Source organism: Hemitrygon akajei, chromosome 21 (assembly GCF_048418815.1).
Source record: "Hemitrygon akajei chromosome 21, sHemAka1.3, whole genome shotgun sequence".
Taxonomy (NCBI): Eukaryota; Metazoa; Chordata; class Chondrichthyes; order Myliobatiformes; family Dasyatidae; genus Hemitrygon; species Hemitrygon akajei.
Window position 1 is genome coordinate 10745306 of NC_133144.1, and position 27244 is coordinate 10772549.

Below are 27244 nucleotides of genomic sequence, written 5' to 3' on the forward strand. Positions count from 1 at the left end.
CCCATTCTACTAACCGGCATAAATCTCCCTGCAAGCTTTGAAAACCCACCTCATTATCCACAACACCTCCTACCTTAGTATCATCGGCATACTTACTAATCCAATTTACCACCCCATCATCCAGATCATTTATGTACATTACAAACAACATTGGGCCCAAAACAGATCCCTGAGGCACCCCGCTAGTCACCGGCCTCCATCCCGATAAACAGTTATCCACCACTACTCTCTGGCATCTCCCATCTAGCCACTGTTGAATCAATTTTATTACTCCAGCATTAATACCTAACGACTGAACCTTCTTAACTAACCTTCCATGTGGAACTTTGTGCCTTTACCCCTACAGTGTGAAATCATAACCCCAAACAGCTTAAAAGTAAAATCGAAGCAGAAAATGCTGGAAATCAGCTTGTATCTGTGGGAAGAAAAACAAAGGCAGCGTATTTTTTTACTTTAGATATCCAAAAATTTTTCCCCCAGTTTAAGAATAGACCTTTCCTTTTAAAAATAACAAATCTTATTTGAAAGGTAGAACCCAAGGAAGCGCATTTTCGAAAGACAATTACGAATAAAAAACAGATACAGAGATTAACCAGGACCAAAATAAATGGGAGGAGGCGCATGCGCCTAGCGTTGTAGCAACGAGCTGGCATCAGATGAAGTCATCCGCCCTGACGTCACGGGCAGATAACCAATAAGAAGGCTGCATCGGTTGACCGTTGGAAAATTTGAACTGGAATAGAAGCAACGGCTGAAACGGTTTGAGAGCTGCGTGTAAACGGGCAGTGGTGTCGGTCATTGAGAGCCGCGAGTGGCCGGGCAGTGAGGGCGAGAGCGGAGACCGGGGCCGGACACGGAGAGCCAAGCCGGACACTGACAGAGCGAGTCGGTCGCTGAGAGCCGCGAGTGGTCGGGGCCGGACAGTGAGGGCGAGAGCGAAGACCGGGGCCGGACAGTGAGAGCCGCGAGAGCGAAGACCGGGGCCGGACAGTGAGGGCGTGAGCGGAGACCGGGGCCGGACAGTGAGAGCCGCGAGAGCGAAGACCGGGGCCGGACAGTGAGGGCGTGAGCGGAGACCGGGGCCGGACAGTGAGAGCCAAGCCGGACACTGACAGAGCGAGTCGGTCGCTGAGAGCCGCGAGTGACCGGGGCCGGACAGTGAGGGCGAGAGCGAAGACCGGGGCCGGACAGTGAGAGCCGCGAGTGGCCGGACAGTGAGGGCGTGAGCGGAGACCGGGGCCGGACACGGAGAGCCAAGCCGGACACTGACAGAGCGAGTCGGTCGCTGAGAGCCGCGAGTGGCCGGGGCCGGACAGTGAGGGCGAGAGCGAAGACCGGGGCTGGACAGTGAGAGCCGCGAGTGGCCGGACAGTGAGGGCGAGAGCGAAGACCGGGGCTGGACAGTGAGAGCCGCGAGTGGCCGGACAGTGAGGGCGTGAGCGGAGACCGGGGCCGGACAGTGAGAGCCGCGAGTGGCCGGGGAAAGACAGTGAGGGCGAGAGCGGAGACCGGCGGGAGAGGTCAGATACCGAGACAGGCCAGAGAACGGCGACAAAACATTGACCGAGGCCGGAGAGCCGGAAAATGGTGAGAAGAAGGTAAGTGGAGGGTCGATTCCCGATTCTCTTACCCTGCGGGCTTCCCGGGATGAAGCCACCGTTGCCCCAGTAACCGAGGGTGAAGCGGCCGCGGCCACTGGGTCTGGTGGCCGGGTGAAACAATCAATATTGCTGCCTTTGCACTGTTTAATCACCCCTCTGAATGGTCGGACGAGAAACTGACCTAAAGAACAAACTGGGTGTGTTATTCCAGCCAGTCGATGGCCCAGACTAGAATTCCAGAATAGGGCGTTGACTCAGTCTCTTACAGCTTTGTATGATACTAGACAACGGGGTGAGAGAAGGGTAGTGCAGTCAGATGTGACCAGAAGGAACATTAAATTTTCCTGAATTCTATTGGTATCGCTTTGCTTTGGAAATTGAAGAAGAAAACCGCAGTTTATTAAAGAAGAGCGATAGCTCCTCGTTTAATGAAGGACACTTTTGATGGCAACATTTCAGAATCAGACTTTAATCGCCAAGTACCTATGCACATACAAGGAATTTACTTCCGGCAGATGTTGTCTCTCTGCTCATAACAATAATAATGATAAATATAAATGAAAATATAGATTATACATACAGGTAGTGCAATCCAAGTAATAGTTAGTCGACAGTTAACCGGCAGTTAACTGTTCAGCAAAGTGACCGCAGTAGGGAAAAAACCTCTCCAGTGCCTATTAGTCTTAGTCTGGAGGGATCTGAAGCGCCTACCAGACGGAAGCAGATCAAACAGTCCGTGCGCAGGATGATCTGCCACCCTTGTGCCTCTTGTTGTCATTCTGGAGACGTGCAGACTTTCATCCCCCGTCACTTCATCTCTTCTGCTGTTTGTCTCTGACGTGCATTTCTCAGTTCGTTTGTCTCTTCCTCTCTCCTCCTCTTTCTGTGTCTGTTGTTGTCATTCTGGAGACGAGCATGCCTCTCCTCTGTCTCTTCTCTCATTTTTTAAATTGATTTTTTAATGCATTTCTACAAACCAACTACAAAGAAAAAAACCAACAGCAAAATGAGAATTAATACTGCAAAATAAACATATTAAAAATATAATTCATAACAATAAGAAAACAGCACCCAGAATAAAGTCATATAAAGTTAGTATTCTCCCCTCCCACCCACTGGAAACCTCCAGGCCAACCATTACATTGTGTTTATTAAAAAAAAACAATTCACACCCCCCCCAAACTGTAAATATAGTTTTTTTAAAAATGCCTGCTATGAAAACTATAATGTAATTTCCATCAAAAAGAAGCCATAAAACTTAGAGGGGAAAAAAGCTGAAAGTAAGGGATTAAGAAGAATAAACTTAATCTAAAGAGCTGTGAAAATAATCAAGAAAAGGTCCCCACATCTTTTGAAATTTTATGTCTGAGTTGAGAAGTGAGTAATAAATTTTTTCGAGATCTAAACAGGACATAATGTCATTAAGCCATTGAGCATGGGGTGGGTGGGGCAAATCTCTCCACTTAAGGAGAACTAAGTGTCTCTCCAAAAGAGATGCAAAAGATAATGTTCAGCATTTAGTCGGACTCAAATACATATCTACCTCACCCAAGGTACCAAAAAGGGCAATCAGAGGATTAGGTTCTAAGTAGCAATTAAGAATATGGGATAAGGAAGATAAAGAATGGTAGGGTGAAGGAACCGTGGGTGACAAGTGAAGTGGAAAATCTAGTCAGGTGGAAGAAGGCAGCATACATGAGGTTTAGGAAGCAAGGATCAGATGGGTCTATTGAGGAATATAGGGTAGCAAGAAAGGAGTTTAAGAAGGGGCTGAGAAGAGCAAGAAGGAGGCATGAGAAGGCCTTGGTGAGTAGGGTAAAGGAAAACCCCAAGGCATTCTTCAATTATGTGAAGAACAAAAGGATGACAGGAGTGAAGGTAGGACCGATCAGAGATAAGAGTGGGAAGATTTGCCTGGAGGCTGTGGAAGTGAGCGAGGTCCTCAATGAATACTTCTCTTCGGAATTCACCTCTGAGAGGGAACTTGATGACTGTGAGGACAATATGAGTGAGGTTGATGTTCTGGAGCATGTTGATATTAAGGGAGAGGAGGTGTTGGAGTTGTTAAAATACATTAGGACAGATAAGTCCCTGGGGCCTGATGGAATATTCCCCAGGCTGCTCTACGAGGCAAGGGAAGAGATTGCTGAACCCCTGGCTAGGATCTTTATGTCCTTGTTGTCCATGGGAATGGTACCGGAGGATTGGAGGGAGGCAAATGTTGTCCTCTTGTTCAAAAAATGTAGTAGGGATAGTCCAGGTAATTATAGACCAGTGAGCCTTACGTCTGTGGTGGGAAAGCTGTTGGAAAAGATTCTTAGAGATAGGATCTATGGGCATTTAGAGAATTGTGGTCTGATCAGGGACAGTCAGCATGGCTTTGTGAAGGGCAGATCGTGCCTAACAAGCCTGATAGAGTTCTTTGAGGAGGTGACCAGGCATATAGATGAGGGTAGTGCAGTGGATGTGAACTACATCAATTTTAGTAAGGCATTTGACAAGGTTCCACGTGGTAGGCTTATTCAGAAAGTCAGAAGGTATGGGATCCAGGAAAGTTTGGCCAGGTCGATTTAGAATTGGCTTGCCTGCAGAAGGCAGAGGGTCATGGTGGAGGGAGTGCATTTTGATTGGAGGGTTGTGACTAGTGGTGTCCCACAAGGATCTGTTCTGGGACCTCTACTTTTTGTGATTTTTATTAACGACCTGGATGTGGGGGTAGAAGGGTGGGTTGGCAAGTTTGCAGACGACACAAAGGTTGGTGGTGTTGTCAATAGTGTAGAGGATTGTCGAAGACTGCAGAGAGACATTGATAGGATGCAGAAGTGGGCTGAGAAGTGGCAGATGGAGTTCAACCCGGAGAAGTGTGAGGTGGTACACTTTGGAAGGACAAACTCCAAGGCAGAGTACAAAGTAAATGGCAGGATACTTGGTAGTGTGGAGGAGCAGAGGGATCTGGGGGTACATGTCCACAGATCCCTGAAAGTTGTCTCTCAGGTAGATAGGGTAGTTAAGAAAGCTTATGGGGTGTTAGCTTTCATAAGTCGAGGGATAGAGTTTAAGAGTCGCGAGGTAATGATGCAGCTCTATAAAACTTTGGTTAGGCCACAGTTGGAGTACTGCGTCCAGTTCTGGTCGTCTTACTATAGGAAGGATTTGGAAGCATTGGAAAGGGTACAGAGGAGATTTACCAGGATGCTGCCTGGTTTAGGGAGTATGGATTATGCTCAGAGATTAAGGGAGCTAGGGCTTTACTCTTTGGAGAGAAGGAGGATGAGAGGAGACATTTTAGAGGTATACAAGATATTAAGAGGAATAGACAGAGTGGACAGCCAGTGCCTCTTCCCCAGGGCACCACTGCTCAGTACAAGAGAATATGGCTTTAAGGTAAGGGGAGGGAAGTTCAAGGGGGATATTAGAGGAAGGTTTTTCACTCAGTGGTTGGTGTGTGGAATGCACTGCCTGAGTCAGTGGTGGAGGCAGATACACTAGTGAAGTTTAAGAGACTACTAGACAGGTACATGGAGGAATTTAAGGTGGGGGGTTATATGGGAGGCAGGGTTTGAGGGTCGGCTCAACATTGTGGGCCGAAGGGCCTGTAATGTGCTGTACTATTCTATGTTCTATGTAGGATGAAAAAACTACTCTCCAGAATTTCTCTAAACTAGGATAAGCGCAGTACATATGGGTAAGAGAAGCCTCGCCACCTTTACACTTGTCACAAACAGGGCTAATGTCAGGGTAAAACCGCTCCAATTTAATTTTAGACATGTGAGCCCTATGTACAACCTTGAACTGTAAAAGACAGTGGCGAGCACATAAAGAGGTTGAATTGTCTGACTTAAGAATTGAATCCCAAACTGCATCAGATAAAGAAATATTTAGATCATGCTCCCAGGCAGTTCTAATTTTATCAAAGGGGGCATGCCTCAATGTCACTAATTTATCATGAATAAAAGATATTCAGCCTTTGCCCAATGGATTAATATAAAGAAACAGGCCCATCACGTTTTTCTCAGACATCTCAGGAAAATTAGACCGTAAAGGGTTAATGAAATGCCTAATTTGAAGGTATCTAAAGAAATGGATATTAGATAGATTAAACTTTACAGAGAGTTGTTGAAAAGTTGCAAAACGATTGTCTATGAAAAGATTTACAATGCCCATGGGCATTCTGCCTAATGCCCATTCTATACCAATCATGAAATGCTAAGTCTTGCATAGAAGGTAGAAAAAGATGATTATGTAAGATAGGACTGGAGAGAGAGAAACCATGAAGGCCATTGAATTTTCTAAACAGAGCCCATATTCTCAGAGTATGTCTATTAAGAGGATTGACAATTAGTTAGGGCAGACTACAAAGAAGTGCAGAAATACAGATATTCTTAGTAGCGTTCAACTCCATTGCCACCAATTTTGGACAATCAGACTGGTTGTGAAAAAAAGACCAAAAAGTAAGCGAATATTAGCTGCCCAATAATATAAACGGAAGTTAGGTAAAGCCATACCACCTTTTTTAGATTTTTGAAGGTAAGCTTTATTGAGTCTAGAACGTTTGCCCTTCCATAGATAGGACAAAATGATAGAATCTAAGGAATCAAAAAAAGCTTTAGAAATAAAACTTGGTATAGATTGAAATAATATAAAAATTTAGGAAGGATATACATTTTAATAACATTAATACAACTTACCAGAGACATAGATAAGGGTGACCATTGTGTCAAACTCTGTTTTGTAGAATTTAAAAGATTAGCAAAATTTTCTTGAAAAAGATTCTTGAAAGACCTTGTTACTATAATACAAGGTAAGTAAATTGATTGTCAACTACTTTAAAAGGGAGGTCATGAAATACTAAAGCTTGTGCTTCTCTATTAATTGGGAAAAGTTCACTCTTGTGTAAATAAATTAAGTTTATAGCCGGAAAGCTGGCTGAATTGGTCGAGAAGTAAAGACAATGGGGGTAAGGAGGTGAATGGATTTGACACAAAAAGTAAGATCGTCGACAAAAAACTTTATGCTCAACACCTCCCCTCCAGATCCCCGTCAATTCAGGACAACTTTGAAACGCAATCGTCAGTGGCTGTATAGCCAAATCAAAAAGTAAGGGACTTAAAGGGCATCTTTGTCGGGTGTTAAGTTTAAGGCTAAAAGACTGGGATTGATGAGAGTTAGTTAGAACAGAAGCGGTGGGACATAAGTATAACAATTTAATCCATGAAATAAAACTTTGTCCATGATCAAATTTTTCTAAAACCGCAAAAAGGTAATTCACTCTACACAATCAAACATTTTCTCCGCATCAAGAGAAACAACATATTTGGGAGTCCCAATTGAGGGTGAATATAAAATATTAAATAAATGCCGTATATTAAAAAAGGGAAGATGACTTTTAATAAAACCGGTTTGGTCATCAGAAATAATAGAAAGTACAAAGGTCTCCAATTTATGAGCCAAAACTTTAGCCAAAGTTTTAACATCAACATTTAACAAAGAAATCGGCCTATACGAAGAACACTCTGTTGGATCTTTACCTTTTTTAGCTAAAAGAATAATACATGCCTCATTAAATGATGGTGATGATTTACCATGTTTAAACGAATCAGATAGAACTAAAAATAACTGAGATGGTGATAGTGAGGAAAATGATTTATAAAATTCTGCAGAGAACCCGTCAGGTCCAGGAGATTTGCCCGACTGCAGTGCAGAAATGGCAGAGGATATTCCTTCTAATGATAATGGCTCAATTGAGTTTAGCTTTAAAGTCAGAGGAGAACGAAGGAATATTCAGTCTATTTAAAAAAATGATCAACAGAAAAATTATCTTTTAAAGATTCGGAGGGATAAAGTCGAGAATAATAATCCTTAAATGAATTGTTAATTTCAGAATGATTCGAAGTAATATTCCCATTTTCCATTCGAATCTTTGTAATGTGTTGTTTAGCTTTAGAGTGTCTTAATTGGTCAACTAGGAACTTGCCGGATTTATCATCATGGATATAAAATCGGCTCTTGCTTTCAACTGGTTGGATGGAGATAAGGTCGAACTTAGTTTGAAGTTCTACTCGCTTCTTGTACAGTTCAGGATTTTTAATCTGGGCATAGTTGGTCTATTACTTTAATCTGACTGATCAAATCTAGTTACTTTGAATGAGTCTTTCTTTTAAGATTCGCTGTATAAGTAATTATTTGACCCCTCAGATATGCTTTCATAGTATCCCAGGCAATCTGGAATGAGATTTCAGATGACGTATTAGTGTTTAAGAAAAAAGTAATCTGGTCCTGATTTTTACAAAATCATCATCCGATAACAAAGTTGGATTAAAACGCCAATGTTTATTCATTTGAGGAAGACCAGAAAAATTTATAGACAAAGTAACTGGGGCACGATCCAAAATCAATATACTCTGATAATCACAAGAGTGAACTGATGGAATCAGCTGATTATTGATTAAAAAAATAATCAATTCTAGTAAAAGTATGGTGGACATGTGGAAAAAAGAGTAATCTCTCTCATTAGGATGGAAAAAAACCCACCATACATCAGAGATACCATAGTTAGAAAGGAAAGAATGAATAGATAGAACAGATTTACTTGGTAATCTAGGAACAGAGGACGATCGATCCAAAACTGGATCTAACCAACAATTGAAGTCACCGCCCAATATAAGAGAATATAAATTCAGATCAGGCAATAAAGAAAATAAATGTTCAAAAAAGTTCACATCATCTGAATTAGGAGCATATAGGTTAGCCAATACTATGTTAGTATTAAACAATTTCCCAGCGACAATCATAAAACGACCATTTGTGTCAGACACCTTGCTATGGAGCTCGAAGGGAACATTTTGATTAATAAAGATAGAACCCCCCCCCCCCCCCCCCCCGGGCTTTGGCTGGGAAGGTAGAATGGAAGTGCTGACTCACCCATCTTGACATAAGACGAGAATTGTCAAAACTTTGAATATGAGTTTCTTGCAAAAAAGCAATATCAGCTTTGAGTTAAGATGTGAAAACACCTTCCTCCTTTTAACAGGATGGTTCAATCCCTTTACATTCCAGCTTATAAAATTCAACGGAACTAACCATTGTCATTTAATAGAACGTAGAAAGTAGTAGGCATAAATAAAATCAAACATTTGATTAACCGTTCTGGAGCAAAAGTATAAGTCAAAAGAGTTAGGACAAAAAATTGTCCTGAATAACAGAGAATAAAAAAAACTGAATAATGTTGGCACTAGAGTACTCACCCCTCCCTCCAATCCCAAAACAAGATGGCTACTAAAAAAAAAGCAGCAAGGTCTTAAAAAAACCCCCCAAAATCCAACTTCCAGTTTCAAAACAATGTTGTAAGCTCCGTTTAACTAATAATACAGAAACTAGAGAACATGCACTACAAATCAAAATTGTATATATAAAAAAGAAACAATACCATCAAAAATATTAAGCTTAATTCAAAATAATAGTCCAGAATACTATACCTGCGAGAAACTGAAAACTGAAAAAATGCAGTAATTAAAAAGAAAACAGAGAAAAAAAAACCAAAGTACTTAACAGCCATTTTAAATAAAAATTAAACCAAATCTGATATAGTAAAATGGCTGGGAGACCTTCAGTAAATTTCTGAGCATCCATAACTGACTGCAACCAGAATTACACAGAGAGAGTCTAAGTCCACAAAAAAAAGTACTTATCAGCCATTATAGAAAGTCAAACCAAGTCTGATGTAGACGAAATAGCTGGGAGACCTTTAATAAATTTCTGAGCCTCCATAACCGACTTAAACCATTTGTGGCCCCAGTCTTGAGAGTTATTCAGAGATGGGCAAGGTTACGCAGAAAGGGTCTTAATCCACGATTATAAAACTCTTTCATAACATCTTTATACTCTGCATGCATCTTCAAAATTTGAGGAGCATAATCTTCAACTATGCGGATGATGTGACCCTGAAAATCCAGTTTTATCCTCAATAATCTTCCATAATCAGAAGATTTTCACTTGATATCGATGAAAGCATGAAATTACTGGACATGGCCTAGAACCCAGCTCAGATTTGGCTAAAAATGTACGGTGGGCTCGGAAGAATTTCCTTCCCGAAAACTTTGCAAAGAGGAAAAAAAATTCAACAGGGGATCCCCTTTCGACAGCCTCTGGCAAACCGAGAATCTGTAGATTATAACGCCTACTCTGGTTTTCAAGATCAATCATCTTGGAAGTTAACTTGGTGTTTTGCTCGGTCAGATTGGAACAGACAGCTTCTAGCTGTTGAACACGCCATTTTAAATCTTCAGAAGTTAACTCAATGTGAGATAGACGTTCGGCATGATCGTCCACTCTAGCGTTAATTTGATCCAATTTTGACTCTGACGAACTGAGAGATGACTTGTATTCAGACTTCAGATCAGATACAGTCTCCAGTCGATGCTGTTCCAAAACGGAGATCATCTCGGCAGTCAGAGAGGAAGAGGCTTCTTTTTTCCCAGGTTTAGGAAGCTTTGTGGCCATTGTAGAATAGGCGTATTTGCAGGCAGGTGGGAAAACAGGAGGTTAAAAAGTGCGGAGGTAAGAAAAGAAACAGAGCAAAAGTTTTAAGCGATTAAACAATTGCCATCTTACCCTTCTTTAATCTTTTTTGTCCTGACTCTTTGATCCTGGAATCGTGCAGCCCTGGCCTCATCCGATTCCTGATCTCTCCCTCTCCTTGCCACTTCCCGACAACATTTGGCATCATCTCTTGACCATAATGTCCCCCTTCTCTTTCCATGCAGCATAATTAGGCTGACCATATTTTTTTACCCTAATGCTGGATAGATAATATGAAGCAGTAACACCAAAGCCTCCAGGATGCTGATTATTCTTGATGATGTGGTTGGTGCTCTCCTAAATGGATGTGACTGCTGTCCTTTGACTGCAGCAAAGGGTTTGGTGGGTGTCTCGAAGTACGTCATTACAATAGACTTAATTATCTCTTATTGATGGGCGGCAATTAGATCTGTCCCAATCCTCACATTCTGATGGTGATTATCAGAATGTGACCACTCGAAATAGAGCTGCCCTGCCCTTTTGTTCCGGTTGGTGTCACTGCTGTGAGCATCGTGAGTCGCTTCTGAGACTGGCTGTGCGCATGGGTCATGGTGTCGCGTCGCGGTTTCCATCATGGCTGACATCGGCTCTCAGGTGAAAGCTTGATTTTGGCAAGTGAACAATTTTATGCAAATATATAACCCTGAACTTTGCCTGCCAAAAGTAGTGCCACTGTAATGCACCGTTTGTGCTAATTGGTCACAAACAGAGTACGGGAGGTTTCGTAGTATATAGATTGTATTAGCAGTAGCATTACTACTTTTTACAGCGTGTAAATGAATGTTTACAGTATGCAATGCGGTAGTCAACTATATATTTCTTTAGGCTCAGTTTCCTGCACTTGTTTTTAAAAGATAGTTTTGCAAAGTTAATTGTTAGTATGCTCAACAATGGTTAAACATTTTTTCCTAGTGAAATCAGTGAGGAATCAGGTTTAATATCACTGGCATATGTGGCTGCCTATAGGCAAACAAATCTCACGGTTGTATAATTTATGCATTCTTTAGTAATAAATGTACCTTGAAATATGTTATGAAATTTGTTGTTTTGTGAAGGCAGTATAGTGCAATACATAAAAACAATCAAATTACATTAAGTAGGATAAATATAAATAGGTTAAGGGGGAAAAGTTTAAAGGGAACTGGGGGGGGGGAGTTTCTTCACACAGAGAGTAGTGGGGGTGTGGAATGAGCTGCCAGATGAAGTGGTGAATGCAGGCTCAGTTTTAACATTTATGAAAAGCTTGGACAGGTACATGGATGAGAGGTGTATGGAGGGATATGGGCCGGTTGCAGGTCAGTGGGACTAGGCAGAAAAATGGTTTGGCACAGCCAAGAAGGGCCAAAAGGCCTGTTTGTGTGCTGTAATGTTCTATGGTTCTATTGAATCGTCACTATTTAAGGATACCGTATAAGAAATAAGAAGCATAGGCCATTCAGTCTTTGAGTTTGCTTTGCCATTCAGCAAAATGATGCCTTGTCTCCACAAGGGACTGATTTGTCCCTAAGCTTACAAAGGAAATAAGTTCTTAGAGAGCTTATTCCCCTTAGTTAGAAAATGGGCATAGTATTTACAGAAATAATTCCCCTTGCAACATTATGTTGCCACCAATTTCCCCAAAGGCTTTAACCTTGTTACATAAGAAATAGGAGCAGGAGTAGGCCACCTGGCCCATCGAACCTGCCCTGCCTTCAATAAGATCATGGCTGATCTGTCCGTAAACTCATCTCCACCTACCTGCCTTTTCCCCATAACCCTTAATTCCCTTACTGTGGAAAAGCCTATGTAATTGTTTCTTGAATATATTTAGTGAGGAAGCCTCAACTGCTTCCCTGGGCAGAGAATTCCACGGATTCATCACTCTCTGGGAGAAACAGGTTCTCCTCATCTCCCTCCTAAATCTTCTCCCCTGAATCTTGAGGCAACGTCCCCTAGTTCTAGTCTCACCTACCAATGGAAACAATTTTTCTACTTCTGTCTTATTTATCCCTTTCAAAATTTTGTATGTTTCTATAAGATCCCCTCTAATTCTTCTAAATTTCAGAGTATAGTCCCAGGCAACTCAATCTCTCCTCATAGGTTAACCCCTTCATCCCTGGAATCAACCTGGTGAACCTTCTCTGCGCTGTTTGCCTTCCATTTGCCTAACTAATTACATGTTGCACCTGCAAGCCATCTTTTTGCGATTCATGAACAAGCACTCCCATGTCCCTCTGCACAACAGCATGCAGCAATCTTTCACCATTTAAATAATAACTGGCTTTTCTATTATTCCTTACAAAGTGGATGATCTCTCACTTACCAATGTTGTATTCCATCTGCCAGACCTTGGCCCACTCATTTAACATATCTACAGTGACATGCAGAAGCTTGGGCACCCCTGGTCAAAATTTCTGTTACTGTGAATAGCTAAGTGAGTAAAAGATAACCTGATTTCCAAAAGGCATAAAGTTAAAGTTCTGGTCACCTCAGTATAGGAAGGATGTGGAAGCATTGGAAAGGGTACAGAGGAGATATACCAGGATGCTGCCTCGTTTAGAGAGTATGGATTATGATCAGAGATTAAGGGAGCTAGGGCTTTACTCTTTGGAGAGAAGGAGGATGAGAGGAGACATGATAGAGGTATACAAGATATTAAGAGGAATAGACAGAGTGGACAGCCAGCTCCTCTTCCCCAGGGCACCACTGCTCAGTACAAGAGGACATGGCTTTAAGGTAAGGGGAGGGAATTTCAAGGGGGATATTAGAGGAAGGTTTTTCACTCAAGAGAGTGGTTGGTGCGTGGAATGCACTGCCTGATTCAGTGGTGGGGGCAGATACACTAGTGAAGTTTAAGAGACTACTAGACAGGTACATGGAGGAATACAAGGTGGGGGGTTATACGGGAGGCAGGGTTTGAGGGTCGGCACAACATTGTGGGCCGAAGGGCCTGTAATGTGCTGTACTATTCTATGTTCTAAAGATGACAAATTTCTTTAATATTTTAAGCAAGATTACTCTTTTTATTTCCATCTTTTACAGTTTCAAAATAACAAAAAAGGAAAAGGGCCCGAAGCAAAAGTTTGGGCACCCTGTATGGTCAGTACTTAGTAACAGCCCCTTTGGCCGGTATCACAGCTTGTAAACGCTTTCTGTAGCCAGCTAAGAGTCTTTCAGTCCTTGTTTGTGGGATTTTTGCCCATTCTTCCTTGCAAAAGGCTTCTAGTTCTGTGAGATTCTTGGACCGTCTTATATGCATTGCTCTTTTGAGGTCTATCCACAGATTTTCGATGATGTTTAGGTCAGGGGACAGTGAGGGCCATGGCAAAACCTTCAGCTTGCGCCTCTTGAGGTAGTCCATTGTGGATTTTGAGATGTGTTTAGGATCATTTTACTAGCTGGCTGGTGGCATAGTGGCATCAGCACCAAAGTTCGGAGCAAAGGCTCCTGAGTTCAAATCCAGCTGGCTCCCTTGCACGCTTTCCATCTGTGCTGGGTTGAGTGTCGAGCTAGCAACTCAGCTTTGTAAAAACAAGAAAGCCTGCTAAAAAAAACAGTCAGACAGCGTCCCAATGTCTCTGCTCAGAGTTAAGGGCTTTCTTCTTCTTTCAGATCATTATCCTGTTGTAGAAGCCATCCTCTTTCCATCTTCAGCTTTTTTTTTTCACAGACGGTGTGATGTTTGCTTCCAGAATTTGCTGGTATTTAACTGAATTCATTTTCCCCTCTACCAGTGAAATGTTCCCCGTGCCACTGGCTGCAACATGATCGATCCGCCCCCATGCTTAACAGTTGGAGAGGTATTCTTTTCATGGAATTCTGCACCCTTTTTTCTCCAAACATACTTTTGCTTATTGCGGCCAAGAAGTTCTATTTTAACTTCATCAGTCTACAGGACTTGTTTCCAAAATGCATCAGGCTTGTTTAAACATTCCTTTGCAAACTTCTGACGCTGAATTTTGTGGTGAGGACACAGAAAAGGTTTTCTTCTGATGGCTCTTCCATGAAGGTCATATTTGTGTAGGTGTCGCTGCACAGTAGAATAGTGCACCACCACTCCAGAGTTTGCTAAATCTTCCTGAAGGTCTTTTGCAGTCAATCGGGGGTTTTGATTTGCCTATCTAGCAATCCTACAAGCAGTTCTCTCGGAAAGTTTTCTTGGTCTTCCAGACCTCAACTTGACATCCACCATTCCTGTTAACTGCTATTTCTTAATTACATTACGAACTGAGGAAACAGCTACCTGAAAATGCTTTGCTATCTTCTTATAGTCTTCTCCTGCTTTGTGGGCATCATTTATTTTAATTTTCAGAGTGCTAGGCAGCTGCTTAGAAGAGCCCATGGCTGCTGATTGTTGGGACAAGGTTTGAGGAGTCAGGGTATTTATAAAGCTTTGAAATTTGCATCACTTGGCCTTTCCTAACGATGACTGTGAACAAGCCATAACCCTAACAAGCTAATTAAGGTCTGAGACCTTGGTAAAAGGTAGCTGAGAGCTCAAATCTCTTGGGGTGCCCAAACTTTTGCATGGGGCTCCGTTCCTTTTTTTCACTCTAAAATTGTACAAAACAAAAATAATACACTAATCTTGCTTAAAATGTTGAAAAGAATGTTTCATCTTTAACTTTATGACTTTTGGAGATCATTTCATCTTTTACTCACTTAACTATTCACAGTAACAGAAATGTTGACCAGGGGTGCCCAAACTTTTGTATGCCACTGTATATCCCTCTGCAGACTCTCCACATCCTCAGTACAATTTGCTTTTCCACTCAGTTTAATGTAAATCAGCAAATTTTACTACACTACCACTCAGTCCCCTCTTCCAAATTATCAGTGTTGCTATGCCTTCATTGCTTTTCCCTTATCTTCAGCCCCTTTCCCGCTATGACCCCTCCCATTCCAAGTCTGTCAACCATGATATTCCAAGGACAGAGGCTTGGTTTATTTCTTATAGGGGTATGTAGGGGTTCACTGGTAACAGCAGCATTTATTGTACACCCCTAAAAGCTCCTCCCGTGATACTGCCCTGCTCTATTTCAGAAGCTCTTTCTTTCTCATAGAAAGATGGAGTGGTTATCTCACATTAAGAAGCTATTTGTTCTGCTGTGCTCATAATAGCTCTCTAGCAGAGCAAATTTCCAGTTCCAACTCTTGGTCATATTTCCATAGTCTAGCAGATTTTTCTACACTGTCTAAACAATTATCCTGTGAAAACCACAGTGAAACCTGCCTCCACCAGTGTACTTTATTCTGTCCTGATGTATCAAAATGACAAGTTGTGTCGTGGCTGGCATCCCTGTCAATAGTGCAATAATGTGGACCAAAAGAAGCAAAAACCATAGTTAGCAAACATCAGAAAGCATTGATACATAATAAACTCAACATCGATGCCACTTTTATGCCATACATGACACCTCATCAAAAGCCATCTGTAAATGTTCATGATAGAACTGCCTTATACTCATCAGCTCTATCAGCCTTCAATTCCTAATTCTGAATCTGCAGGTATTTTAAATATAATTAAATTTTGATGGTGTTTTCTACAATTGTGACAAATTCCTGATCCAATTTGAGTAAATTCAACAATGCTGAACTTTTTTGAATGCTTTTTCTGGTTTCCCAGTGGCTATTCCATCCCTGAGCTTTGAAGCTGCTTCATTGGCAGCACGCAGTGAAATAATGGGAATGTGATAGGCCTTTTTTAACTTTAGTCCTATACTCAGAAATATGAGAAATTTGTGGGATTTTTAACTGTGTAATCTGATCAGGCTGTTTGTGGAATTGTTTTCTGTTCTGAACTGAGCTATGGCCGAAATTCCAAGTCCACTTGTTAATATTTTGTGCATATCATGCATTCATTGTGTTCTCATCACAAATGAAACATTTCAACTCTTTTTACAGTGATGCACTGGCCACAGAGTCGGTCACCTGTCTCAATGCTGCACTTGCCCATCTTCGAAATATCTGGGAAGAAATTGGAATTCCAGAAGATCAAAGACTGCAGAGAACAGAAGTTGTTAAGAAGCATATTAAAGTAAGTAGCATATTGGTATTGGGAGTAAAAAAATCTTTGTAATTCGCAGTGTATTCTTATGAATAGCAAGGTTATGTGATAACATATAGTGCCGAGGCTGCCATGATCTGGACTGTCTGTTATTTCTTGCATGTGTAGGGCATGGCACCTCATCCTTCCAGTGACATAGTAATAGACCACAGGGCTGCATACTGCATTTTAAACTATTTTGTTAATATGTGCTGAATAACCAGCTATATTAAATATTGCCTTACTATGCCAGTGACAAGATAAGTGCGCTTTTGTTATAAATAGTTTGAAATTCACTTGGTGTTGCGCACTCTCTGATCTAGCTGGATTCTGGTCATGATGGACAAATTGCCTTTCCGTTTGTAGCATGTTTTTTTAATATATAAATCAGTCAATATGGATTTAACTTTTAAATCTTTTAAGGTGAATTGGCTGCACATTTTGTCATCTTTATATAAAAGAAATAGACGTAATGGAAATAAAATAGTACATCCTCTGTCAGTATTTATGTATCTTTTGGAGTGCCTTGGTTGATTTTAATTACAGTATGTATAAACTAGTACCAAAATCTTTTCAAGAAAAATCCGTTTGTCTCCTGTTTTCACACAGGGGCTACTGGATATGATGATTGCAGAGGAGGAAAATCTAAGGCAGCGGCTGAAAAAGAGCATTGAAGTGTGCCAGAAAGAGCTCCATGCAGTGTGTCAGGAGCTCAGTTTGGCTGTATGTCAGGTAAGTGCTAAAAGTCATCCCCCTCATCTTTTTGAAGATCTGGAGGGAGAAATAAGATTTTGTTGTTTTTTTTTACTCACCTGAGTAACAGTTTGAACTTGTATTTGTGACAGCCAGAAGAAAATTGCACAATGTTGCAGCTGGAAAAAGATCTGAGGACACGTTTGGAGGTTCTCTTAAAAGAGAAAAAAGAGAGAATGGCAAAATTAAAATCCCTTAAAGAACAAGATGAGGAGCTTTGTGATATTCTCTGTACTGCAAGTTATTCCATTGACATTGATGCTGTTCCCAGTATTGAACAGCTGGATGCATTTTGTGCGCACATTGCTTCACTTAATGAAGAAAAGGTAAAAAATATTTTGAGATATTATAGCAGGAATCCATATCCATATTGTCTATTAATATTTTAACCAATGCATACTTGGGTGTTTTGTGCCAGACATCCTTATGATCTATAATAGTTGAAATCTCCATGTTTGAGAGTTTGTTCAATTGTCTAACTTTCTTGATGCATGTCTAAGCATTATTCCTGACTTCTTCCACAAACTAGTTGAATATGGAATATTCAGTATAGTATGCTCTGAAAATCTGTTCTCCATAAAAGTACCATTGATGTTGAGCTAATTTTAAGTTTTATATGTTCACTAACCAACTAGATTTTTTTTTTTGAAAGGTATAAAGCTGGGTAAATTAGGCTGATTCATTTCTGAAATGGCTTGATTCAAGGTAGAGCTCACTTAAGAGGCTTAGTTGGGCCATCTACATTCCTGCAATAAGAATAAGAAGTGTTTAATCTGTCATAGAAATCACTAACATATTGGGTATAATTTTAACTTGTGTTTTGTACATGTACTGTTTATGTGTTACCCAGAACTGCTGAATTCCCTAATAGTTGTTTTGGTTTTAATTTTAGGAACGCAGAAGGGCTGATTTTGTGGCAACTAAGAAAAAAATAATCTTGTGCATGGATGAACTTGATCAGCTGCCTGACACTAGCTTTGAGAGAGATATTGTGTGTGAGGATGAGGATGCATTCTGTCTGTCTAATGAGAATATTATTGGTCTGAAAACATTACTTCAACAGGTGTGTAAATGCACTCAACAACTTGTATTGCTGATCTCATTATCTTGGACCATTTCAGAGTTCTTAAATATGTTTTATTTACCGTAGATTTCGCACTACAGAGCGCACCTGATTAAAAGCCGCTGGCTCTAATTTTAGAAATAAAATCAATTTTGTACTTGTACAGGCCGCACCGGATTTTCGGCCGCAGGTGTCCCACGTTGTAATATGAGATATTTACACAGAAAGATATTACACATGAGGATTTTTTAACTTTTAATTAAATCCATATGGTAACATAAACAAATACATATTGCAAATGCTTTTTTTCGAACCGTGCCTGTAACACGGCTACTTTTAAATATACGTTGCGTATACTTTTTTACTGAACAACATTCCAATATCTCCTAACGACTGGTAAAAAATATATATACTGCAGCCTACCAGGAAAAGTTATTGATCGCCTTTAACTTAAAAGCAGCGTTCGCTCAGATCTAATGCCGCTCGCGTAATGCGCTCCCCCCCTCCTTCCCGTTTATCGCAAACGGCATTTTTCCCACAAGACGCGGCGAAACCGGGTGTGACGTCATAGCATCCCGCGATGTAGTACAGAAAACAAATATAGTTAAAACACTTCTAACTTAGAAAATACTAACAAATGAATTACTAAGCGAAAATATTATAAACTAAATAACTGCCATAAAGGCAGCACAATGCTTTTCTTCGAGTGTTTTCCATGTTGATGAGGGTGAGTACAAATGACTGATTTACAATAATTTAATTGTGAAAGTGCGCTTGATTTATCGTACAATTTCATTGGACCTCTGTGAACTACTCATCAATTTTATTGGTCTACTGTTACGAGGCAAAATGTTTTTGGCGGCATGAAAAAAAATCATGTATTAGCCACACCGTAGTAAAGGCCGCAGAGTTCAAAGCTGTTTGAAATGTGGGAAAAAAGTAGCGGTTTATAATCCGACATCTATGGTATTTATTAAATTTTTAGAAAATTACAAAGAATAAATGTAATGATAAAATAGTAAGGGAGAGGAAAAATAATATTAACCCTCCCCCTCCCCTTAACCCTCCCCCTCCCCTTAACCCTCCCCCCCCCCTTAACCCTTGTCTAAAGAAAGAAAGAAGAGAAAGATTGCCTGGATATCAGAGGATCCCCACATGCTCCATGGAGTTCAAAATAATTTTAATTTTTATTTTTACTTTCCCCAATTACTTTATAATTTTATCTTCAAAGGACCTATGTATTTAATCCTATCTTTTGTAGGTATGGGAGTCAAATTTTCAAAAATATATCATATTCATTTCTTAGATTGTATGTAATTTTTTCAAGTGGTATACAACTATATATTTCATTATTCCAACGATCCGTAGTTAAATATAAATCAGATTTCCAAGTAACTGCGATAACTTTTTTGGCTACTGCCAATGCAATTTTTATAAATTTTTTCTGATACTTATTCAATTTAAGTTTCGGTATTGTCCCTTCAATGTCTCCTAATAAAAATAATATTGGACTATGTGGGAGTTGTACTCCAGTAATTTGTTCCAATAAAAGTCTTAGATTTATCCAAAATGATTGAATTTTAAAACAAGACCAAGTAGAATGTAAAACAAGTACCAATTTCTTGATTACATTGAAAACATTGGTCAGACATATTTGAATTTAATCTATTTATTTTCTGTGGTGTTATATATAATTGATGTAAAAAATTATATTGTACTAATCTAAGTCGAACATTTATTGTATTTATCATACTATCAGAACATAATCTTGACCAGCTTTTTCCATCAATTTTAATATTCAAATCAGATTCCCAATTTTGTCTTGATTTATGAATTCCTGATTTAATTGTCTGTTTTTGAATCAAATTGTACATGCAGGATGTAAATTTTTTAATTTTTCCTTTTTGAATTAATATTTCTATTTCACTAGGTTTTGGCATCAACATTGTTTGACCCAGCTTTTCTCGTAAATAAGCCTTTAATTGAAAATAACAGAAAAGAGTGTTTGATATTTTATATTTATTTTTTAATTGATCAAATGACATCAATATACCTCCTTCAAAACAATCACCTATATATTTAATCCCCTTTATATATAAATACTCGTTATATTTAACGAGTTGACCTCGTTAAGCAAAATGGTGTTGAAATCTGACCATTTGTAACTACTTTAGCTTGAGGATTAGTGTTTAAGGTTTTAATCCATTGTATAAAAGATTTTCCTAACTCATATTTTTCCAATACCTTAAATAAAAAATCCCATTCCAATCTATCAAATGCTTTTTCTGCATCCAAAGCAACTGCCACACTCATTTCCTCTTTTTTGTGCCAAATGAATTATACTAAGTAACCAGGTTATATTATCCATTGATTGTCTGTTTTTAATAAAAACCTGTTTGATCCATATGTATTAATTTTGGTAAATATTTAGATATTCTATTAGATAAAATTTTTGCTATTATTTTATAATCTGTATTCAACAAAGAAATAGGCCTATATGATGTTGGTTTTAAAGGATCTCTATCTTTTTTTGGCAATACAGTTATGATCACTGTTAAAAAAGATTGTGGGAGTTTATGCATTTTTCCACTTGATATATTAATTCCATAAAAAGAAGAATTAATTAATCTTGAAATTTTTTATAAAATTCAGGAGGAAAACCATCTTCTCCTGGGGATTTATTACTCTGAAGTGATCCTAAAGCTTCTTCAACCTCTTTTAATGTAAAGGGCATATCTAATCCTTTCTGTTCTTCCAAATTTAATTTTGGAAGGGTTATTTGTGATAAAAAAATTTATCTATCTCAGCAATCTTATTTTGTGATTCTGATTGATATAGTTCAGTATAAAATTTTTTTAAAGTTTTTTAAACAGAAATATTATGAATTAGGTGAAAGATCACATAAGATTCTTGCTTGGCAGCTGAAAACAGAACAGGCTTCTAAAACAATAAATGCAATTAGAACAAGTGCAAATAAGGTTACTTATAAACCTTTAGAAATTAATGAAACTTTAAAAAAAAATTTATACTGAACTATCTCAATATGTTTTTAAACTGTATTTTTAGAACAATATGATGGCTGTGTTTCACTGAGAGGGATATTATTATTCCACAGAGAACTTGGTAACTCTTTGAATTGCACTGCTGGATCTGTTTAGGCTACTTAACATTGGAAGTAATTAAACTGCTTTTTATCTTGACCCACTAGTGAAATGTAATAACCTCTTTTCGTATCCAGCTAATGTTAGAAAGCTTTCTTTGGATTCATCGTTTCCATAAAGTTGTTGCAACTCTATGGAACGTGATTGACTGCCTGAACAGTTTTCCTGGAGCATTTCTGCTGTATATCATAGTTCAGTCTATGTTTGAAAAGATTTGTAATTTTCCAAGCGATGCTTTCGGAAATAACAAGTTATTTTAAATTTATTACTTTTAAAACACTGTGATTAACATTTGGGATCTGTGGGTAATTTTCTTAAACTGAAATGTTGTACTGCTTTAACTTGAAGTTCCATGTCAATCCTTTAAGAATGTAAGTTAAATGAATAGCTTTTGTGAGCTGGTCTGGTTGGTAGGAAAACTTCAGTAATTCTGAAGCATATTTGCTTTTAGCTGGAGATGAAGAGAACTCGGAATGAAGCAAAATGCTCGGAGTTGAGAAGTCAGATAATTAACCTGTGGGACTGGTTGAAAATTTCTGATGAAGAACGTAATGCTTTTGCCATAAACATGGTTGGATCCAGGGCTAAAACAATGCAAACAGTAAGTACATTTGCTGTTAAATGTTGAGGATAATGGTACTTGGCATTGTTAATAATATTTTCAGGTTGGGTGGGGGGTAGATGAGTGCTTAAGTGTAAAGTTGATGGCCTTAATTCACCTGAGGCATTAGATATCCTAAAGCTACTATGAGCTCTAAACAGGTACTAATATTTCATTATCATAATGCTATTAACAAAATTGATATTAAGTGTTGCCAATGTGGAGTCTAATTTCCTAATCATTGGATTTCTTGGCCAAATGTGTAAGTTGTTGTGTTTCTTTTTGAAAGAATTAGCACTGAATTGTTTTTCATACCAATCCACACTTTGTAGTGGAGTTAAGATGCACTTCTTGGAAAGCCACTGGGAAAATATTGATTGTTGTGATTCAGTTGCAGACAGAGTTGGAACGTCTTGAAGTCCTGAAATTACAAAACATGAAAAATGTGATTGAAGCTGTCCGACAAGAGCTGGTGTCCTACTGGGATAAATGTTTCTTCAGCTCTGAACAGCGACAAGCATTTGCTCCATATTATGAAGGTTCAACTTTTAATTTAAACATTTTACTGCTAAAGAATTTTTCTACTATACTGTGACTGCACTCCGAATTGTAGACTTTGGGTGATGGGTGTCAGACAACTTTAGTAACGGGGAATACAAATGGAGCATCCTATACTACTTGTTTATAATGCAACTTTATGCAGCAAATTGTTGGTATTTTAATTTATTTATTGTCCATTATACCACTGGTGTTTAGGGTAGCAGTGAAGGTTCTCCTCTGTCTGTCCTTGGCCATATAGAAAGAATCTTCAATGCTGTTTACGTGACAACCAGTAGAATGGTGGACCATTCTTACTCAGGTGTCTATCTTTTTACCCGTTGGGTATGGGTGACCCTACCAAGAGCCAAAGCACAAGCCCCTGACTTCAGCCAACATAGCCCTCTGGGTCATTGAGGCAAGCAAGCCTCCAAACCATATGACAGATTGTAGTCCTCTTGGAAGGAACTGCTGGTATGCTGAATGTTATTCCAAATGATAATTGTTTTGATTCATTTTTGTTAAAACTATAATTTTGAAGTGTAGCATTTTTGAAGAAGCTTTGAGACTGATTTTAGTTTGTTGTACGGTATTACTTGTTAAAATGTTCTTTTTGCTTCTCTCAAAAGAGGATTACACCGAAGACTTATTGCAGCTTCATAACTTGGAGCTGAATCGATTGAAGCAGTATTATCAAGCACATCAGCAACTATTTGAGGGTGTCTGGAAGTGGGAAGAAAATTGGCAGCTTTACTTGGGTTTTGAGGTGAGCAGCAAGAATTTCCTGTAAAAACACAATTAATTGTTCAGTGGAATACAGTATTGTTGAAATGCTCTTTGCAATCAGCATTGAAAAATACTGTCATGAAATCATAAGGCAGAGGAGCAGAATTAAGCAATTTGACCCATTGAGTCTGCTCTGCTATTCAACTGTAGTTGATTTTATTTATCCTTTAGAGCTCATTTTCTTATCATCTGGTAATCTTTGGTACCCTTATTAACCAAGAAATTAACTTCTACTTTAAATATTATCAATGACAGTCCCCAAGTTATTAATCTTAAGACATTATTACCATTGTTGTGGAAAAAAATTCTTTATAAAGTGCACTACTACCTGGAGAGCTCCTGTTTGGTTAGCTAGGTTGAAAGCAATTTTATTAAAGTAAACAATAACATTTTAGAATATTTTGCTTACAGAAAAAGGCATCGGACCCAAACCGGTTCACCAACCGAGGAGGCAACCTTTTAAAAGAGGAGAAGCAGAGAACCAAGCTGTACAAAATGCTGCCTAAAGTATGTATTTACCCTGAACAAATTGCAATCCACAATTCAAGTGTGAATTTAATGGTGAAGATGGGCAAAGTGGCATCAGCAGAGCCGTCTGTACATACGTGCAAAAGCAGGGGTAGCTGAAGTGACATGCTGAGATGCCTCGACCGTTCTACTGTCATTAAATCACGATGGAATAGCAGATAAAATTCAGTATTTTGACACTGTTTTCTCAATGACTGTAAGCTTTACAAATGAATAAGCCAGTGAGCCTTGCTGACCATCTCAAGCCTGTTCTACCATTTAATTGGGTAATTGATTTGTATCTCATCTGTTTACCTAGCTTTTGAATTTTCTATTCTTGATGCCATTAACAATTAAAAATAACCCTTGGCTTTAAATGTTCTATTGAAACTACATTTTTTTGTTGGAGGAGTTGTATACTTCTACATTTTCAATGGGAAATATTTCCTTGTTTACATCTTGTTTTTCTGATGGTGTTCTCTTGTACGGAAATTTAAACCTGTTCTAAGGAAACTTAAATGCTTGAATCAGATCCCCCTCTAAACTTGAGAAAATACATTCAGTAACTGTGCCTGGAATGGAGTCCTCCTGATGGTATCCGACCCAGGATATATTTAATTGAAGCATAACTTTTAAACGTTGTACTCCAGTTCCTGGTATATGAGCCACATTTCCTTTCAATTTTTTCATACGTGCAGGAGCTTTAAGGTGCTTGTGCCTAACAATTAGCCCCTACTACAGTATCTTGCCATTAATAACAGATGTAATTTTGTCCCATTTTGGATTTAGATTGGATATTTTGACACAGTTTGAATTGAAGACAATTGGCAGACTCTTAAGGGACAGCTGCATTCAATGTTTCACATCTTTCTGCAAAAGCACTAATAAATTGCTATATATTTCAGCTAGAAGAAGAGTTGAAAGTGCAGATCGAGGCCTGGGAGCAGGAGCATTCTTCACAATTTTTGGTTAACGGACAGAATTTTATGGATTATGTATCAGAGCAATGGGAGCAACATAAATTGGAGAAAGAGCGAGAGAAACAAGAGCGGGTAAGGCTATGCTGTGGTCAAATTTTTGTAGTATCAACATTTGTGTGATTGAGACAGATTTATCTGTTTAAATCCCTACCATTGTTGGTATTGAGTCAATACTTGAGGGATTGGATAATGAGAGTTTTCTCTCTCCAAAAACCTAATGATGACTATATTGCACATTTAATTGCCTCTCCAATATTGCCTTACATTAGGTTGTCAATTGCAGTCATTTTATTACATGAGGTCTAAAGTCTTTTTATCACTCATGAAACACTAGGTTCTAAAAGTAATGTAATCTGTACGTTCTAGGAAGCTCTTGTATGCCATAAGACAAATATGATGTATCAAAACCCTCAACGCGTTCCTGATTAGTGACTGATAGGGTTTTGTTTGTTCTGCAGCAACTGAAAAAGAATAGGCTGATTGAAGAAGAAATGCTGTATGGCAGTGCACCAAAAACTCCAAGCAAGCGAAGGGTTAATCCAGCCAATACACCAGGGAAGTTACGGAAGGTAATAGCTCTGAATATGCACACAACTGATAATAAGTACAGATCATTTTCAGCTTTAGGAATTTTTCCTTAACCCACAGTGATTGTTCATATGAAAATATTAACTACAGTTTGCTAACCTTAAGGCAATGTTTATTTTTATTTCATGATATCCATTGTCATTATTAATTATTTGCTGTGGTCTCTATTGTGCTAATTTAAAATTGGTACACATTCATTGTAATATTGCTATTAATAATTCCACATTTCTCTTGAGCTTCGGTTCTGCTATTGATACTAAAATCTAGATGTGCTTTTGACTTGATAGTCCCTGTGTTAATATCCTTTCCTGCTTTTGTCTTAGCTAAACGGTACATCGATTGCTAGTGCCACACCCAACAGCACCTTTCGCTCCGCTATTGGCAGTAGTATCTGTTTCTCACCAATCTCCCGACCCCCACTGTCTGGACGCAAGGTCAGTCACCAGCCTGCATGCTTTGTTTATCTGGCAAATTTATTTGATGCCTGAGCTATTAGTTTTACAGTTTTAAAGAACAAATGTCTTCTACGCTAACAATATACCATGAAATTTTAAATCGACGTGCCTCAATTGTATAAGTTCTGGCATTTCAAACAGCTGCTACTCTCTACCTTGGGTTAAGATGCATTGGTCTTAGCATTTGTTCAACAAAGAAACAAGAATGTGGTTTTCCTCCAGATTTGTGGGGCTGTGTTGGAAGAGATTTTGAAGCTATATTCTAGATTAATAACAAGCAAACTGCACTTTATTTACTTGTTTATTTAGACAAGAGTTGACTAGGGCATTTAGTCCTTCAAGCCACGTTGCCTAGCAGTCCCCTAATTTAATCCTAATCATGAGGAATTTATAATGTCTGATTAACCTATCACCAGTATGTCTTTGGACTGTGGGAGGATACCGCAGTACCCAGAGGCAATCCATGCAGTCACAAGGGGAATATGGAACTCTTTGCAGGGCACCAGTGGGAAGGAATGTATTGTGCAGTGCATTTTTTTCTAGATTCTGTGTTAGGCCTTTGTGTAGCAGTTGCAATGATTAACTCCAGCTTGTACATTGAACTATCCACTTGAAAAGGTACTACTTATTCTGTTCAATGCTTCACCCTGTTGTGTTAACTCAATACTTTTTCCAACAGAGCCCAAGATTAGATGGTAATATAGGATTATACTTTTTGCTGGTTTAAGTAGAGCATAAAAATGTCAAAAGGCCATAACTCTTGCTTTTCTAGTAACAACACCCAGAATCAAAGCGATTCCTTGTTATTACTGTTAGACTAATTCTCTTTCCTGTTTCTTCTTCAGCCAGGGCAATCTGTGCGCACACCAGGATATTCTGCTAAAAAACTCACACGCCAAGGTTTCAATGAAAGGAACAAAGAGAATATTTCTCATTTAAGTGCAACAGCAGTGAGTGGTGCGTCCATCGGCTTCTCCACGCAACGGAATAATCTCAGCGTAAATTCAGTTGCCACCACTTATTCTGAGTTTGCGGTAATTTCAACTTTTGCAGTCATCTACCAATCACTGTGGTAACCTGGTGCTGGAGGTTGGGGAACTTGAAGCAAAGGTGGGGGGAAGGTGGTCACAGAAATTACTCTTCATAATGAAAAGCAGTCAGTATTAGGTCAGAGTTGATAATTCAGCTTGCTTCCTTACTACAGCATTTCTTTATCAGTTAATAGTTTGCACAGCTCTAGCTTCTGACCTCTGAAGCTTTGATATTTGCATTGACAGCATGTTCTTGGGATGTAAATAAGCTAGAAGATTTTACCTTTAGCTGAGGTTCAACCACTCACCCTTGTTTACAATCTAATTCCAGTTCTTACGTAGAACGAGGCCTTTATCTTTGTTAAAATTCTTTTCTTGTAATTTTATTTCATTGGCTTTCTTTTACCACACACTGCATTCATATTGGCCATAGCATTAACTTTGATGGCACAAAATGACTGTGCCAAGCCAGTGGCCTTTGGGACTCCCTGGTAAAGGAAACCATTGAAACAGTTGACAGTTTGTCATTGAAGTGTCAGCTATAATCGATATCTGTACCCAGCTGGAAGCCCATGAGGA

General features: G+C 39.1%; 1 protein-coding gene across 3 annotated transcripts in view; it reads left to right on the forward strand.

Annotated features, from left to right (window-relative positions):
* Positions 1 to 667: 667 nt before the first annotated feature.
* The window catches only part of prc1b (protein regulator of cytokinesis 1b), a 32213-nt gene continuing 5636 nt past the window's right edge, over positions 668 to 27244 (forward strand). Inside the window, exons 1-13 of one of the 3 annotated variants that reach the window (XM_073024794.1) lie at positions 668 to 1598; positions 16062 to 16194; positions 16813 to 16935; positions 17049 to 17282; positions 17849 to 18019; positions 21632 to 21781; positions 22173 to 22320; positions 22948 to 23084; positions 23516 to 23611; positions 24517 to 24663; positions 25050 to 25160; positions 25503 to 25613; positions 26480 to 26668. In XM_073024794.1, the coding sequence (XP_072880895.1) occupies positions 1585 to 1598; positions 16062 to 16194; positions 16813 to 16935; positions 17049 to 17282; positions 17849 to 18019; positions 21632 to 21781; positions 22173 to 22320; positions 22948 to 23084; positions 23516 to 23611; positions 24517 to 24663; positions 25050 to 25160; positions 25503 to 25613; positions 26480 to 26668 (1764 nt within the window). In that variant the 5' untranslated portion in view covers positions 668 to 1584. The remainder of the gene's footprint in view (positions 1599 to 16061; positions 16195 to 16812; positions 16936 to 17048; positions 17283 to 17848; positions 18020 to 21631; positions 21782 to 22172; positions 22321 to 22947; positions 23085 to 23515; positions 23612 to 24516; positions 24664 to 25049; positions 25161 to 25502; positions 25614 to 26479; positions 26669 to 27244) is intronic. The other 2 variants (XM_073024795.1, XM_073024796.1) reach the window with 2 other exon arrangements.